The 17540-nt window shown below is 40.4% G+C and overlaps 2 protein-coding genes across 4 annotated transcripts; both read left to right on the top strand.

The window, feature by feature from the left end:
- Positions 1-205: 205 nt before the first annotated feature.
- On the top strand, positions 206-2141 carry LOC115726320 (xyloglucan 6-xylosyltransferase 2). Its single transcript, XM_030656140.2, has one exon. It carries the CDS (start codon positions 461-463, stop codon positions 1844-1846), a length of 1386 nt encoding a protein of 461 aa, XP_030512000.1. The 5' UTR covers positions 206-460; the 3' UTR covers positions 1847-2141.
- A 4898-nt stretch (positions 2142-7039) lies between these two features.
- On the top strand, positions 7040-16233 carry LOC115726316 (probable histone-arginine methyltransferase 1.3). 3 transcript variants are annotated; one of them, XM_048280165.1, is made up of 15 exons: positions 7040-7462; positions 7881-7943; positions 8165-8267; positions 9273-9416; positions 10398-10501; positions 10619-10717; positions 10806-10875; positions 11257-11353; positions 12210-12264; positions 12905-12988; positions 14406-14483; positions 14848-14951; positions 15074-15246; positions 15337-15488; positions 15616-16233. In XM_048280165.1, the coding sequence occupies exons 1-15, from the start codon at positions 7241-7243 to the stop codon at positions 15676-15678; spliced, it is 1611 nt and encodes a 536-aa protein (XP_048136122.1). In that variant the 5' UTR covers positions 7040-7240; the 3' UTR covers positions 15679-16233. The 3 variants fall into 3 exon arrangements, with proteins under 3 accessions (XP_048136122.1, XP_048136121.1, XP_048136120.1); XM_048280164.1 differs by having other exon boundaries at positions 7041-7462; positions 8168-8267; positions 15595-16233; XM_048280163.1 differs by having other exon boundaries at positions 7041-7462; positions 15595-16233.
- Positions 16234-17540: the final 1307 nt, after the last annotated feature.

The raw sequence follows: 17540 nt of genomic DNA, 5'->3' as shown, positions 1-17540 counted from the left end.
GATAAATCGGACGTGAAAATGTGACGAAGTCAAAAAATAGATAAAAATTAAAAGAAGAAAGCTCGACGAATAAAACTATGAAAATGGAAAGTTACAACGATATTTCTTTTTCCTTTGTTTTTTTCCTCAAAAGAAAGTAAAAAAAAAAAACGAATAAAAACAACAAAAATGTTGTCGGTACGACTTTCTTTCTCTCTCCTCTGTCTCTCCTCTGTATTCCTCTTTCTTTGTCTCCTTCCCTGTAAATCTCCTCCATCTTCATTCTTCTTCTTCTGCTCCTCACTGTCCTCCTCCTCTCTCTCTCTCTCTCTTCTCGTTCGAGGCCACAGTCGATCGCCATCTCGGCGACGTCATTCCATCTCTAGGGTCCCCGAAGCTCCTTTCGTCCTCCTCACTCGGTTCCGTATCTTTCGCGTCGCTCTGGTCTCCCCCCCCGATCCCGAATCTCGGGCGCGTGAGGATGCTCGACAAGTGCTTGGGAGCTCGCCGGGGCTACCAGATCCGGCGGGCGATGCGGCACGGCAAGGTGACCGTCCTCTGCCTCCTGATGACCGTCATCGTCCTGCGCGGCACCATCGGCGCCGGCAAGTTCGGCACGCCGGAGCAGGACTTCAACGACCTCCGCGGCCACTTCCACTCGCGGAAGCGCGTGGAGCCCCACCGCGTCCTCGAGGAGGTCTCCACCGAGTCGGGCCGGTCGTCGGGCCAGTCCGAGTCGACCCAGTCGTTGTCGTCCTCGAATAGCTACGAGACGTTCGACATATCGAAGATCCTCGTCGACGAGGGCGAGGAGGAGAAGCGGGATCCGAGCAAGCCGTACACCCTCGGCCCGAGGATATCCGATTGGGACGAGCAGAGAGCTGAGTGGCTGAGGAAAAATCCGGATTACCCCAATTTCATCAGGCCAAACAAGCCTAGGGTTCTGCTCGTCACTGGTTCGTCTCCGAAACCGTGCGAGAACCCGGTTGGTGATCATTACTTGCTGAAATCGATCAAGAATAAGATAGATTACTGTAGGTTGCACGGTGTTGAGATCTTTTACAATATGGCACTCTTAGATGCTGAGATGGCTGGGTTTTGGGCGAAATTGCCTTTGATTAGGAAACTGTTGTTGTCGCATCCGGAGATTGAGTTCTTGTGGTGGATGGACAGTGATGCTATGTTCACTGATATGGCGTTTGAGGTTCCATGGGAGAGGTATAAAGACTCCAACTTTGTGCTGCATGGTTGGAATGAGATGGTGTATGATCAGAAAAACTGGATTGGGTTGAATACTGGTAGTTTCTTACTTAGGAATTGTCAGTGGTCCCTGGACATTCTTGATGCTTGGGCACCAATGGGTCCTAAGGGGAAGATTAGGGAAGAGGCAGGGAAGGTTTTGACTAGGGAGCTTAAGGATAGGCCGGTTTTTGAAGCCGACGATCAGTCTGCGATGGTGTATTTGCTCGCTACCCAGAGAGATAAGTGGGGTGAGAAGGTGTACTTGGAGAACGCTTACTATTTGCACGGTTATTGGGGGATTCTGGTGGATAGATATGAGGAGATGATTGAGAACTATCATCCTGGCCTGGGCGATCACCGGTGGCCCCTCGTGACTCACTTTGTTGGGTGCAAGCCGTGTGGTAAGTTTGGTGACTACCCGGTTGAGAGGTGCTTGAAGCAGATGGATCGCGCGTTTAACTTTGGCGATAACCAGATTTTGCAAATGTATGGCTTCACGCATAAGTCGCTCACTAGCAGGAGAGTTAAGAGGATTAGAAACGAGACCGGCAATCCAGTCGAAGTGAAAGATGAGCTTGGATTGCTTCACCCTGCATTTAAAGCAGTTAAGGCTTCTACATCTTGATGGCTTCTGGACCTGTTGCTTAGATTTAATTGATTTCATCATTTATTATTCAGTTGATGTTCTTTTTTGTCGGCTCGAGTTCTAAGATACAATACAAGTGAAGTTGTATGATGTTGTTATAAATCTCCTGTGATAGCTCTCCCGGTCGTATTCCCTGTACTTGTTCTTGTACTAATTCTTCCTTAGTGAATATAGTCTTCATAGTTTATGTTCCCAACTCTTCACCTGCAGAATGTGAACATTCATGTATATTGAAATAACCCGGTACAAGAAGAACGAGATTGGTTTTGAGCCCGTATGTAGATTTCTAATCATGTGGTCTGAACTTGAAGGAAGGCAGACCCCCGTTTCGATCATCTGTTTGTTGGTCATGAGAAATGCTTTGGTCTCAATTCTGTTTGTGGATTATAATGGTGCTCTTTTCACTCTCTCTTTTTATTTTTTAATGGTCAATGAGCTGACAAGTTTATACAAGCCCTTTGGAAGAATTGATATGGTGGGCAGGAGTAGTTTAAGTTGATGCTACCCGGAACGGAGAGGAATAACGCACAAGAAAGTGCCCCAAATAGACAAAATGATGTGACACGGGCATCAAGAATGTTGGGAGATGTCCTTCATTGAAACAATCTAGTTATCCAAAAAAGAAAGGAAAGTTGCAAGTTTTGATTTGTTCATTGCGAACCAAAATACTATGCTGTTCAGTTCTGGAGTTTTCACTGTAACTTTGGGGCTGCATGATAACACTTCTGCTTCTGGATTTCTTTGCCAGAAGTCAATCCGGTAAGGAAATCCGTTTGGTAAAAATCTTGCGGAAGTAGAAATTCATTTGGTAAAAAAATTGACTTATAGTAGGATTTTTAACTTCCGGCAAGGTTTTTGGCCAACTTTGGGAAATAAAATTTTTTTACTTCTCCACTTTATAATCACTTTTTCAATCACACCGACCTCCGCCGACCGTCGACCGCCCGTCGCCCCGTCGTTGGCCGCTGAAGATTTTGTTGATAATGTTTCAAAAGTAGAAATTTTCAATCGTTACCAAACTAATTTCTCTCATCGGAAGTCAATCCGGAGCAGAAGTAGAAAAATCAACTTCCGCTTTTGAGGAGAAGTAGAGAAATCAATTTCTAATTAGGAGTTGATTTCTGGTAAAGAAGTGTTACCATGCGTGCCCTTTATTTGTTTGCATGAGAACATTGAAGTTTCAATTATTTTGGTACCACTGACGGTGGTAGTTCTTTTGCTCCCATAAGACATAAAGGGCAAAAAGGCTCCAGAGATAGAATGTGGATTCTCTTGATTGTAAAAAGAAGTATAGTTGATCTTCTCAGACAATTCATACACATGCATATGTATTCCGTGATATACGGAGTTGGAGGTATACTTCATCTTTCATTCTGTCCTGTGTGAGAGTGTGCTCTGTTTACCAGACAGATTGGAAGTCGGCCTGATGTGTGAGAAATTTTCAGTGGATTGGAAGAATCCGAATGTTTCGACCGAGATAAGTTTCCTGCCGAATTTGCTGATTTAGATGGTGTAAATGTAGAAAATTCACTTCTAGGACATAAGATCGGGATATCTGCATAGTGATGCAATGTGAACAAGCGGAGTTTGGAGAAGCCGAGAGACGGTGCGGCCATTGCGGCACTGTTAAAAATCTCGACGACCCGCTCCTCGACTGGTTCGTATCTCAGAAGGTTTGCCAATTTTGGCGTGCATGCCAAAAATGTGATGCCTTTGTGAGGATTGAGGCCAGAAGTATAGCTTGGTTAATGAGTGCCAGAGTACCAATTTGAAGATGCAGTTCCTCTTGAGTCACCGCCAAGGACTAGAAGCGCTCATGTTGGCGCTCTGAAGCTGCTGCTGCTGGTGCCACGAAATCGTGGCGTGCTTGATGTGCTCATGAGCGCCGTGTCGGTCAAGAGGGAGGAAAAGTGCAAAAGCGTGCTTCAAGGGGAATATATTCATCAGTCCCTTTCCCGCTCGCACATGGAAGATGCCCGACTTTGTTCTGTGCTTTAGTAGATGGATCCTGAACTCTGCACTCACCGAAAAGACACCTTGCATCAGTTCCTTTGTCGGCAACCGGTAAGCCTAGAGCCCGGCAAGCCCCGCTTCGCCGAGTTCGAACTGCTCCGTCGTTTTGTCCATGGTGGCATCCACATCGGCTGTAGGTTTATCGAGCTTACGGTATGCGCTCATGTGGACAATCACACCTGCCCACTAGAAATAATTGCTTGCAGTTGTCAGACGTCGTTATTTTGAAGTTTTTCGGCAAATGTAAAACAAAAAACGTTGTCTCTCCCCCTTTCACTGTGATTAAGTCACACGTCGGAGAAAACAACGGCGACACGCTCTCCTCACGATTGAATCGCATTTGACATTAAGAAACTCTCGAGATTGCAAAGGGGCATCTAGTCTGTGACAATTATGGTATGTCCTCGTGATATACTCATTCTTATCGGTGATGAATTGGGCATGTTTTAGCAAATTTGATTTTAGATAGATAGGATTTAGTATCCAACATCGGCAAAAGTCCACACGTGGTGCACCGACTAGGCTCGACTCGACGATCAAACTAGCTGGAATTGACCGGATTTGAGAGAGCGAGAGAGAGAGAGAGAGGCATTTTATTTTTTTTACTATCACTTTTCAGCCAATTTGTCCACGGTTAGCATCCACATTGCAAAAGTTACCCTGGCTAGGTTCGACGGTCAAATCGTCTGAATCCTTAGAGAATAAAAAAAAACAATTTCATGGGCTTAATTTGTAACAAAATCTCCTTTTTGTCTTTGCTGCCTCTTCATTTCTTTTCATTAAAATGACAAAATAAGCAATATAAACCAAAATCACATAACACCTATCTCGATTTGTTTTTCTTATTTAAAGCTGTGTGTCCTAATTGAAGTGTCATTAGATTCTCCTTTTCTTTTTACAGCCATGGCAAGACTCGCGTCATCCTTTGCTTCAGCTCGACGCGGCAAGTAACTCCCCGAGACAAGTCTAAAGTGCTGCGTACGCAACGATGGATTCAAACTCGATACTGGAAAAATAGAGGTGGAAACGGCACCGTCTTTTCGCGCGTCGATTCGCCAGGCGAGTTAAGCAGAGATTGGAACCCTGATCTATAACCTATTACCAAAAGGGAACCGGCCACCCGGGTGTTATTAGGTTTTTACCTATTTAGACCAAAACATGTTTTACTCCGATGTTGGACCGGAGTGCCTATTTGGAAGGGAGAAAACAAATGATTCGGGGCGGGCCCGCCGTTTCAATCTTCCCACCCCGTGTAGAAGGAGCATATGTAATTCCATTTTCATCCCTCATCTTGACCTTAGACTACAGTTGGAAAAGGGATAATTGCACCACCGACCCCTTAATTTTTACCAAACATGCAACGTGATCCCTAATCTTTTTAATTTATTCAATATAATCTCTGAAATTTTTTAAAAATGTTTAATCTAGTCCCTACATTATAGTAAATATGCCCAATTTTATCATTTCATTAATTGAAACTCGAAGAGCATTGAATATTTTTATTTATTTCATGGATTAAAAATTCAGGAAGCACATTGAACAAATTAAAAATTCAATTATCACAATGCACATTCAATTAAAGTTCATGGATCATTTATGTAATTTTTTTATTGGAAAAAGCTAGATAGCTGAGGCCATTATGGTAAATTCACTGTGCACACCTTCACTTCCTCCCACTAATCCTTCCTATCCGTATGTGGCCGCCCACTTTCTTCACCTTCACTAATCATTACTCGCTCTTTCCATTTAAGTACTTTCGTTATCCCTCCTCCTCTCTTCCAATTTTCTCTCATCCGCCTATACATCTTTCCACACACTAAATAAGGTTATCTAGACTATTAATTACATAATTATTTAATATGAATTGGCATAATAAAGAACTATATTAAATTAGATATCGATTCGGTTTTATGTAATAGTCATCTTATGTTAAACTTATAACCAAAGATCTAATGTAAAAAAAAAAAAAAGCACTTGTTCAATTATCATTGCTAGAAAACTTTGTTTTGTCGAATACATATAGTTATTTCCGCGATATGTAACATCAATATTATCTTAACAAACTCTTTATCTAAAACCTGTTCAATAAATTGCTTTATTAATTATACCATTTGTTAGCACGAGCCACTAAAAATAGAAAACCGGAAGTTGAGAGTCCGTTTGGATTGATTGTTATTTTTTTTTAAAGATTTGAAATTGTTGAAATTTTTTATAAGATGCAAGCGTGGATAAGTAGGTTAATATGTAAGTTCTAGGTTTTTCAGTTATGAATAATTTGGTGAGAAAGTAAAATAGCACCATCTGTCAAAATGGGTCTAAGCCCATTTCTTTAATGCTTATACGATAGGCGGAGTCGTTATATGAATTAATTATATTTACCAAGTACGTCATAAGATAGTTTAAACATAATACAAGTGTTAAATGGGTCCTAAGTCGATCATAAAAGAGTTTACAACTTATTCGGACTTAACTCACTTTTATGATTCCCTCTTCATTTTCTTTCGTCCTTACTCGATCTTACGCTCACTCATTTTAGTTTGACTATTAGTTTTTTCTAGATTCGATTAAATGTGAAAGTATTTTAAAAATATGGATTGGATATAAGATACTAAATTTGTGTTACAATAAATGTGTCAAAAGAGCCTATTTAAATTGGATTATTTATGATTTGTCCCGACTCGATCCAACCAATTCACCGGTGTAGTTTTTAATTGCAGTGGAAACAGCTTTTGGCCCCTTTTAGGGGGCAGAAATTTGGAAGTATGTTGCCGAGAAGCCTCCGAGAAGGGAGATCATTGCGGCGTAATCACGTCAAGATCACCCATTATTCTGGGTTCCGAACAATCTCGTCAGATGGACGGACCACATCGCATCAAGCCGGGTACAACCCCCGCCCACATCTCGCCACGTCGTCCCAGTGGGCCCAGCAAAGTCCAAAGCCGGGGGAAAAAAAGAAAGTAAAAGCAAAAAGAAGAAAAAAAAAAAAAAGCATAAAGCGAAACGCGTGTTGAAAACTCGTGTTCCCTCCAATTGCATCCCACAAACAACACCAACCCCCGTCCCCGTGCACACGCGCTCCGAGCCCACAGCGCGAGTGAAAGACACGCGCCTATATAAGCACCGTGGCTGTCGTCCTCCTCTCTGGAGGCGACAGCAACACTCGCAACTTGGCAGCTACCTTTCGCTTCTCTCTCTCTCTCTCTCATCTTGACCATAAAACCCTAATTCCTTTCACGTGCTCTTCCCCCCTTCTCTCTCTTTCTCTCCACAGTTGCACCGTCGTCACGCGATCTGTACACCGGCGAAGGCGACTCTGCGTACGCGCGCGGCTCGCTCGCCTGAGCTCGGACCAGCTCAGTGATGGAGGCTCCGTCGGGTCAAAGGCAGAGGCGCCTCGAGTTCGGCCTTGTTTCCGTCTCCGACCTCCCTCCTCCTGCTGCTTCCACCTCTTCGGCGGACTCGGCTCCGTCCTCGCCTGCCGTGGCTCGGTTTGGCGGCGGCGATTCCGGCGTCGCCGAGCTTCGGTTTTACCGAGACAATGGAGCGAGCGATGTTGGCGGCGTTGAGCTCGCGGACGCTCAGGTTTGTCTGTTTTATTGTTGTCCTTCTTTTTCTTTTCAGTTTTCATTTGGTTTCGTTCTTTCTTGCCTTCTCTCTGTCTGTTTGCTGAGCGGCTATTTGGCAATGAAAAAAAAAATGGTGAATTGCCGCACCGCATTGTGTTTACACTCTGTTTTGAACGCATCACGACTTTTTTGGTTCTCTGAAGCTTTGGGTTGAAGTATTTTCTGCAATTTTTTTCCTTCAATCCCCGTGTTGGACTGTTCTCATCGGCCAGCCTAAACATAACAAGGAGGATTGCTAATGACAACTGAGCTAGCATTGGTTTTGAAATGGAGTGGCTTTGCAGTGGTGATTTAGATATTGGTAAAATCTGAAGTGCTAAATCTGAGCCTGAAGATTATTATATCATTGCTAATTCTGTGTCTTGTGTTTCCAGATTTTTAAGCTGGGCCCAGTTCAGTCAATTTGCATGTCCGAAGGCTCTGAAACCAATAAAGAGGTATGTGTAATGAGGAATATCTGAAACGCTTGTATCTTTAATATACTGCGAAAATTGTGCTGAACTCTTGGGTGGAAAAGGTTTCTCAATGTCTATGTAGATCTATTCTTCTTAGCATTCCTTCTGGTTCATTTTGAATATACTCTCATATACAAAGTGGTTTAATTGTTGCGAAGTACTGGCTGATGTTGGCACCTTCTAATGCTATGACTTTGTTCCAGAAGTCATATTCAAAAGGGTTTAATATTCATTTTAAAACGGAAGAGGAGAGCGAGGCCTTCCACTGTACGTTTGAGCAATTGAAGAAGGAAGGCAGTATTAAAGGTGCCGCTTTTTGATGATGTGATAATTGCATCTTTTGATATGTCATGGAGATTGACCTATTGTATTCTCCTTTCTTCTTACATATCTAGCAATAAGTTCCACTATACCCTGAAAAGAATGCTTCTGAGCTTATCTTTCCCACGTTTGTAACTTTAATTTGCATCTGGATGTATTTAAGCCCGTTATGGAACTTGTATTTGGAGGTCCATAGGGAAATAAACTAATTTGTGGTTTAGTATGGCTTGGTTGCGGATCCTGCCAACTTAGAGAAAAGGCTTGCTCTGTTCTTCACGGGATTGCAGATTTTAGCGTCCCTACGTTCTTAGGCAAAGAAGGGTGTTGTTAGTCAAGTAAGAGTACTCATTGGCATCTACGGTTTGGGTTATGCAATGTGGGTGTGGCCCTGTTTAGTGTGCATTTGAGTCCAGCGGAAGTCTAAATTTGCCTTTCCTGCGTACAAGGAATTGGATCATCAAGCTTTGACACAGATTTTTGGTAGTTTGAAAGTTTTGCTCAAATTTTCGTCGAAGCTAAGCTTGTCTTGATCTGCTTTATTTATTAAAACAGCAAGAAGCCTTCTTTACTATTTCATTGACTTCTTCATTGGCGTACAAGTTATCTTTTGTCTAAGCCCTTTTGTAGAAATAATTTGAACCAACCTTCATCATCGTTCGGGAGTTCATAAATATAGAATTGTGATATCTATACATCCCTAAGAAAAGAGAAAAAAAAAATAATTGATGCTCATTGAAGAAAACATAGGACTTACCCTTGAGGTTGTTTGCATTCATCATGTGCCATCGAGGTGCAGGGGGCAACCTTAGTTTCATTACATGCCCTGCAATCTAATATCTTTGTTAACTTCTGTTATTGTACAAAGTTTCTTAGTGATTTTTTCCCCTTCTTATACCTTTGTTCGTCGTTATTCTAGGTTTTTGACTATGAGGTGTGAAGCTTTTGCTTGTCATTCTTACTAATTCAGCTTTATGTTACTACTCCATATAGGGACACGCTTACCAAATGGAGTTCTTTCAACTTCTAAATGCAAATTTGATGACAAGATAGAGGCGTCTTCTGCCAAAATGTATTTTCATTATTATGGACAGCTTCTGCATCAGCAAAATATGCTACAGGATTATGTGAGGACAGGTTCTACTTCTGAGCTTTCCTCTTTTGCCTTTATGTTATGTATGATAAATTTACCTGTTACTTTTTGAAATGGAAAGGCTAACATGTAAAACTTGCGAATTTTCAGTTAAAACACACATAGTAAATTTAACTAGGAACAAGATGTATTATGTGAATGCAATCGTTCTGATGGATATTTATAAGGTGTTCGACACAGAGTGAAAGAAATTATTCCTTCTATCAATACTGGATAAATAGGCATCCAATCAAATCACATGACCAATGTCACAGCAACATAGTTTACAGGATCAGGAAAAATTGGAGACATGTGTCCCTTCTATATTGCCCTAAAATTTTTTGGCAGTTTTGACCAAGGCGTTTGTGACATGGTCAATAAGAAGAAGTATGTTCTATATATAAGAAGAAAATATGCAACTTATGTCTGGCCTGGTAGGAAGAATTCACGGGCGGTAGGCACGCTTGAATTTGAGCTGTCTTCTTTCTCTCACAAGCATAGCTACAAATAGATCATCCTGTGGTTGTGTTGACTATTTATAGAAATACATGGTAAGAGTTAGAGATGAAAAAGAAAAGATAAACTTGTTTGGGAAGCATACCAATGAAGTATTGGAAGAATCGGATGCGAGATTTCTAGCTATATATAACACTTTCCAATTCAAAATGTATAAGAGGAAACTTAAGAATTTTCTACTATGAAAACTTGACAGACTCTTATTTTTCCAGATAAGAACAACACGAAGTTGTTTTGCCATCAGTTTGAAAATAAAGTTTCTAAGACTAACTTTCAAGGGCATTACATATAGGCACCTAAGCATCTACTGTTAAATATTCCTTTCTTCGGGAACCTGTTCTCAGTTTTGTTTTTAAGAACAATAAAAAGCTTTTTTTTTCTTTATTTATGTCTTGATAACACTTTTGAAGCTTCAATTATACCACCAGACAAGCACATAGTTATCTTATCATGATGCATTTTATGTTCAGGAACCTATTATGCTGCTGTCATCGAGAACCGTGCAGATTTCACTGGTCGAGTGGTTGTTGATGTTGGCGCTGGTAGTGGTATCCTGTCATTATTTGCTGCTCAGGTACAAATGTTCTCTGAGCATTTCTTTTTTTCATAGGCAATGATTAATGTTTCCTTTTCATCTGTTGCACGCGTTAGCACAGTCTATTTATTCTTGTTCTGTTTTCAAAACCCTTAGGCTGGGGCAAAACATGTTTATGCTGTGGAAGCATCTGAAATGGCTGAATATGCTCGCAAGCTTGTTGCTGGAAACCCGTCGCTCAGCCAGCGAATTACGGTGAGGTTTCATTAGTTCAGTCAGATATCTGAGGGTCTTTATCCCATTGTTCTCAGGAGCCATTTGTGTATCTCACTAAAAAATGCAGGTGATTAAAGGCAAAGTTGAAGAAGTTGAATTGCCGGAGAAAGCTGACATTCTGATTTCTGAGCCAATGGGTATCTATCTTTACTTCCGTTTCTGTTAAATTTGCTGATATCCAGAGTCATTTCCTAGTAAGCCCTTAAGAAACTTTATGTTTGCAAACCCTTTTAAGCAAAAGTTGTACTAAAGTATGCTCTGCTTTTTAAAGCATCGCTAGTGAGATTTAATGTCATGGCGTGCTTATTCATCTGCTTCTATTGTTGAGTTTATGAACTCATCTTTGTTAATAGCTTTTGTTAATAGCTTTATGTTATTTTGACCATTCCTCCCCCATCTTTTTTTTCTTTTTCTTTTTACGTTTGATGTTGAGTTGGTTTTGTATATTGAAGCTTATGGATACTTGTACAGTGACATTTGTGAAGTGCTTAAAGTGCTTACAATTGTTTCTGCCCTAGGCACTTTGTTGGTAAACGAAAGAATGCTGGAATCTTACGTAATTGCTAGAGACCGATTTCTAGTTCCTGATGGAAAGATGTTTCCCACTGTTGGAAGGTGATTGGCTGTTTCCCTCTTCTATTTATGGTTTTTCATTTTTTACCTCGCCATTTTTTATCTGATTATGGTGGCATATTTGTCCCTTCATTTTTCTTTTTCTTTGAATTTAAAGCTGTGGTTAACGAGTTGAGAAGCACTATCTGGAAAGATGTTTCAGGGCAGTGTCGAGTAGAATTTTGATTTTGTTTCTCCATTTCTGGAAATCGCTTATGTAGTTTATTGAATTAGTGATTGTTTGGAGTGATATTTAGTTTTTCCCTTTGTCCAAATCTTGCGACTTTGATTTTGCATTTGACACAAAACACCTAAAACCTTTTAAAAGACAGCTATTGACATACAGAATAATATGTTATTCTTTTATAACGTCTTAAAGTTATAATAATTTTGAATTTTTAACAGGAAAGTAACTTTTTACTTAAACAAAGAACAGCAAAAACAAACACGTCCTGTGCATAGAGATTGTAAGAGATGGTAAAATGGGCAATGTTTATCCATCTATCTGTAGTTCTAAGGACTCTTTCAGGTGCTGACTTAGATTAAAGTGGATATTGTTTCTAATTTGTTTTTCTCTATGATCCTACTATTGTCAATTTGATTAGCTATATCAAGTATATCATCTGTTGGAGTTGTTGGGCATTTGTTCTTTATTCTTTTAATTTTTACCCCTCTTCACTATAAGTTGTTGAATGCTTTTTTTTCCCTGATTGGTGCTCCCTCATTTCTGCTATTAAAATCAGGATTTCTTGTCTCTCTTGTGGTGATATATGTATTTGAGAGGATATACGTGATTGTTACGTAGCTTGGATACGTATATCATCTATATCTCTGATGTTTCTGAATATTGCTCCTGTAGGATACACATGGCCCCTTTCAGCGATGAGTACTTGTTTGTTGAAATTGCAAATAAGGTACTTACTCGTGGTATAGATGATCTCGTTTTTTTCGTGGTCAGCTTTGTGTAATTGTAGTAAGATAGATGTGGTTACAAACTGAACTAGTTTAAAGATGATGAAACCAGTTATAAGATGTGGGGGAAATCTATTAGTGGCATTGCTTAACTTTTTTTTTTTAATTAGTATCCTATGACTTTCACATATGATTTACTTGCAATTATGCAATAATGTTTTAATGGTATTTTCCCCCAAAATTGCTCTCTCTGAAATGTATATAGCAGTTTAGCATTTTCACTTACACTTATCGTACCAAGAGAAATTGCTGTTGTGTTGGCCAGTAATCAGAGATTATTATCTGTTATAAAGCAATGAAGTCACTTCAAAAGGATCCTTTTCTGGCTTGGGGTGATATTCACTGTTGACTATGAATTTCCCCTGGAGTTGATGAGTTGCAGTCCTAAGGATCTTGATTTTATTCTCATTTTTGGTCTTTCACAGTAATCTCTTCTGATTGTTTCTGGATGTTGGAATGCCACATTATGCGATTTTTGTGATGTTCCTTTGTTTGTTGCTATTAGTTTCGGTTTTCTTATCCTTTTTTCTTATGATTTCTGTTTGGTTAACTTTTTGTATTGACCTCCATCTGTTAATGTAGGCTCTCTTTTGGCAACAACAGAGCTATTATGATGTCAACTTGACACCCTTGTACGGAACTGCGTTTCAAGGCTACTTCTCTCAGGTTTATAGTCTCTGCATATTTTTTGGAATAGTGGATGCTGTACTTATTTTAAAAAGGCCGCAGCGAATTTGGCACTTGATGTTGAGTTTTGGATGCATTTTTCTATTGCTTATATGCATTTCCTGTTAGTGATCGCTTACTTTCTTTGAATTGAAGTTAAGTGTTAATTTGGAGAAGGTTCTCAAGGACATGCAAGGCAAGTTAGGGTTTCCAACTTTTTCATGTATCTTCCTACTGAGGGGCTTGCTACTTGTTTGAAACTGTCTAAAATAAGAAGTTGAAATGTTCACTTGCACGACACTTGGAACCAGCAGGCATTGATGAGTTTTAGGCAATGCAGCTATTTTATGGGTTGTGGGAAAGATTTGGTGTCTGATGTGTTGGATCTAATCTCAGTTAAGAATTGGGCAGGTTCCTGGTTTTTGGACTTATACTATATCGACTGGATCAACTGTAGCTTGTGCTTGAAGATGTAGCGCTCATGGATGATGTTATTGACGATTTTGTTGCATCAGTTGCATCAGACAGCCCAAGCTTCTTTTGGGCTTTGCCTTCTTTTTAAGTTTTCTGTGTTTTGTGCGCAAGGATCACATGTGGTCATGGTTGAATTCCCTATTTATTCATTATCCGATATTTCTTTTTCAAGAATAAATGGCAGTTGTGGATGGTTGGGCTTTCCCCCCTACCTCTCTGTGTTTCACATTGAAAATCTTATGCAGAACTGAAGAATGAACATTATCCTTGATATTAGATACCTCGTAATGCGTTAGAAACAATTATCATATAAGTTTTTGTTACTACATTATTTGATTTGTTTGTATACGAGGTTGATAGGATAAATTGGTGATATTTTTAATTTGATTCCAATACTAATGAGAGAAGTTAAGTACAAGAACCACCAGCTTTCTTGGTCTTGCATTGCACTGCAACGTATGACTCTTAAAAGGGCATCCAAGCGTGGTTTGGAAGGGGTTGATGTACACTGTTTATCCCTGGTTTCCCGGAGAGTTTCCATGGTTGAACCTGTGACCTCTGGTCCCAATGAAGTAACCTTTTAATTTATCTAACAAAGGGAAAATTAAATAAATTCAATGCCTTGAAATTCTTGTTTTTTCCGACACTTACTTTTTTGTTTGTGGTGTCTGTGTCTAGTCTTAAGTGGCACAATTCTGGCCATCTCTTTTTCGCCAAATGATTATTCCAGTTGAGATCTGCGACTTATTGCTGTTGGTAGTTGAACATGGCGAGTGGAAACAGAGGTCTACATCTCTCTTCGCCCATCTGCTTGCTTGCTATACTCTGTTTTTTCACTGTTTATGTTTTTTGGCTGGCTATCCTCTGCTAGCTTGTCTAGTATTATCTGTTTAGGGCATCATCAACTACACTATCTTAATCTGGTCATTTCTTCTACATGCAGCCTGTTGTAGATGCCTTTGATCCAAGGTTGTTGGTGGCTCCCCCAATATTTCATGTAATAGATTTTACGAAAGTGAAGGTACTGACCCAGTTCACTTGATTGTCAAGACAAGCTTTTGTTACTTTTGTGCTGCATGCAATTTGAAACACAACTCTTGCCACAGCAAAACCACACGTTTAATTGATCCATCATGCCCATCTACAGTCTATCAGTATCATTAGTTTGTTCTTGTTCACATGTACTTCATAAGTTTTTAAGGCTGCTATTAGAAATATTACGTCACTACACTGGAAGAGTATTTTCAAATTCCTTCCTTCATTCCTACCTGCAGCATTCAGGGTAGTGGTCCTTTGATCAGAATATTTCCCAGCTAATGGTTCATAACATCATTGAAAAAGGAATTTGTTACTTATTGTGGCTTCATAATGGCTGTGTTTGATAGGAAGAAGATTTATATGAGATTGATGTTCCATTGAGATTTATAGCAGCTGTTGGTACCAGAGTGCATGGGTTGGCCTGCTGGTTTGATGTGCTATTCAATGGGAGGTAAATCTCCGTCTTTCCTCCCCCCCCCCACCAAGCTTTTCAGTGCATCATATGGACTTGTATTCTACATTTCATCTCAATTTGGCTTATTGTCATCACTAGTTAACTATCTTGATCCACAGTACTGTGCCAAGGTGGTTGACAACTGCTCCTGGATCTCCAACAACTCATTGGTACCAACTGCGCTGTGTTCTTTCTCAACCCCTCTATGTCATGGCTGGACAAGAGATCACTGGTCGACTTCACCTGGTCGCACACAAATCCCAGAGTTACACCATATATTTGACATTGTCAAGTGAGTTCCTCATTGATCTCTTCTATTTGTGATGATGAATGATGATTGTTACTTGTGTTTCCTAACTAACTTTTTCAAACCTGGTACTAGCTAAGATGTGGGGCCCTGGGGCTGAACAAGGAGGAATACTTCAAACATCGTCTGGCAAACTTGATTTAAAGGAACCTTACTATAGAATGTCTCAGCCCCAAGCTTACACGATAGCACAAGATCAGCAACCACATCAGCTGCTTCAATCACAGGTTCTCTCTCTTTATATACTAAGTATTCCTTAGATGCTATATTGAGTGTTTCAAGCAAGAATTTCATATGTTAGTTAAACAGAATGACGTCATTTTTCTTGAATAGGAATTAAACGTCCAAACACAGGACATAGAAGAAACCGATCTATTGGAGCAACCAGCACAAAATTCGGGTGCTCATTTCAGTTAACAGCACCTTGTCTTCTAGGTGATGAATTGCACATCATGCGGTTAAGTTGGGCACTATCGGTTTCTTCCAATTTGCTAGCAGGGCATTAGGCGTCCATTCTTGAGATTGCCGAATAGCCCTATGGCTGCCTTTGCCGGTCTTTTCCTCTTCCGGTTCATTTGTATTCCCCCCTAAGCCATCCCATGTGCCAATTCCTTGTAAATTCTGTGCAATTCATTTCACCGCCAGTGTGGTTGTGCTATGTAAACGTGCGCAACTTCTACTGTGATTCACTTAGCCAATCGATAATAAACTTGGTTCAGTTATGCTCGAAATGGTTCGTATTTATTGCAAGTTCCAAGTATTTTGCATGGGTTTCAGTTGTGCTTGTTGAGAACATTCTGTCGAGCTATTTTGCAGATTGTTGCTTCATTCAGGTGACAAGTCCATCTGCCTTTTTGTCTTTCATATAAATATATATTTACGTCAAGTGACAGGTCAGTATGTTGCTCACGTAATTTGGCAAGACCTAATACAAATCCTATTTGTTTGCTGGTCGTGTTGGGTTGGTTGCATTATGCTAAGAACGTGCAATTGCAATCTCTGTACTAGTTTGCCCTTGCGAGTTGCGGTGGCAAGAGCCAAGTTTTTCGTACAATTTTACACATTAATAAATCGTACTTTCTTGTTTAATCAGTAGTGTCATCACGTTGCCAGACTGCCCCTGTTGCTATATTCCTTCATTCAGTTTTTCAAGGCTACATAGATTTTGATTGTGATCCACTCCACTGCCGGGGGTGTCTGTGCTATGTAGATTCACTGCGCCAGTTGATGATAAACTCTGGTTCGGTCCGAGATGGTTCGATTTTGTTGTAAGTTTGGAGTAGGTATCCCAGGCTTATGTTGTGCTGGTTGGAGATATTCGATTGAACTATTTGGCAGATTTTACCGAAGTGACGACTCCATTTCGTTTCTCTCAAAATAAACATTTGCCTAGTGAAAGTTCAATTCGGATTCCTTGGTCTCGCAGCTCTGGCTGATTGTAGATGGAAAATGCTTGTCTTAGATCGTGAGCCAGCATATTGTACTCTTTCGTTTAGTAAGAAAGCGGGAGGGGGCGATCAGCATCAGCGATCCTTTGTGAATGTTAATAGAGGAGTTTTACACCCATCACATAATAATCATTTTGACCTATTGCTAGTATTCACAATGAGTGAGCCTGTCACAGCCGCCTCATCAAGGTGTTAGTATGAGCAGAGTATCATTATACAATTTCATGGCATTGTCGGACGAATTAAGTAGGAGTAATTGGGAGATCTGAACGTGGCTACCCAGCCATCGACGATGGTTTTGGCAATTGAGAGACTTGAGGGCTGGGTGAATTTGCATGATGAGATTGTCTGTTTTGACGCACAGGCTGAAGAGGCTGGCCGGGAGAAGTAGAATAAGAAAAAGGCGAAGGCGCCTATAGTTGTCCAGGAGCAAATAGCTTCAAGTGCAATTGTGCCAATTCAGTACTAAATTATTATTTTTTTGCCAATTGATTTCTAAACTTTTTGTATTTGTACAATTTAGTTTATCCGGCCAATTTTAACCAACCAGCGACGCTGATATGGCAATTTTTAATTTTTTTCCTCTTTCACCGAATTGTGATCGGCCCGAGGCAAGGGCGACCTCGCCGGCCATTGGCGAGGTCGAGCCTACCCGGTTACGACAAGGTCAACCTCACCAGCTCTCGCCTCTAGGGCGACCAGTTGGAGGAAGAAAGAGAAGAAAAAAAAGAAAAAAAATAACAATTTAGAAAGAAATTAAATTATATTAAAAATTGACATGTCATGGCTGACCAATCAAAATTACCATGATAGATTGAATTAACACAAATA

Source organism: Rhodamnia argentea, chromosome 6 (assembly GCF_020921035.1).
Source record: "Rhodamnia argentea isolate NSW1041297 chromosome 6, ASM2092103v1, whole genome shotgun sequence".
NCBI classification, from domain to species: Eukaryota; Viridiplantae; Streptophyta; class Magnoliopsida; order Myrtales; family Myrtaceae; genus Rhodamnia; species Rhodamnia argentea.
Note: the sequence above shows the minus strand (reverse complement) of the source record. Positions and strands in the feature narration are given on the sequence as shown.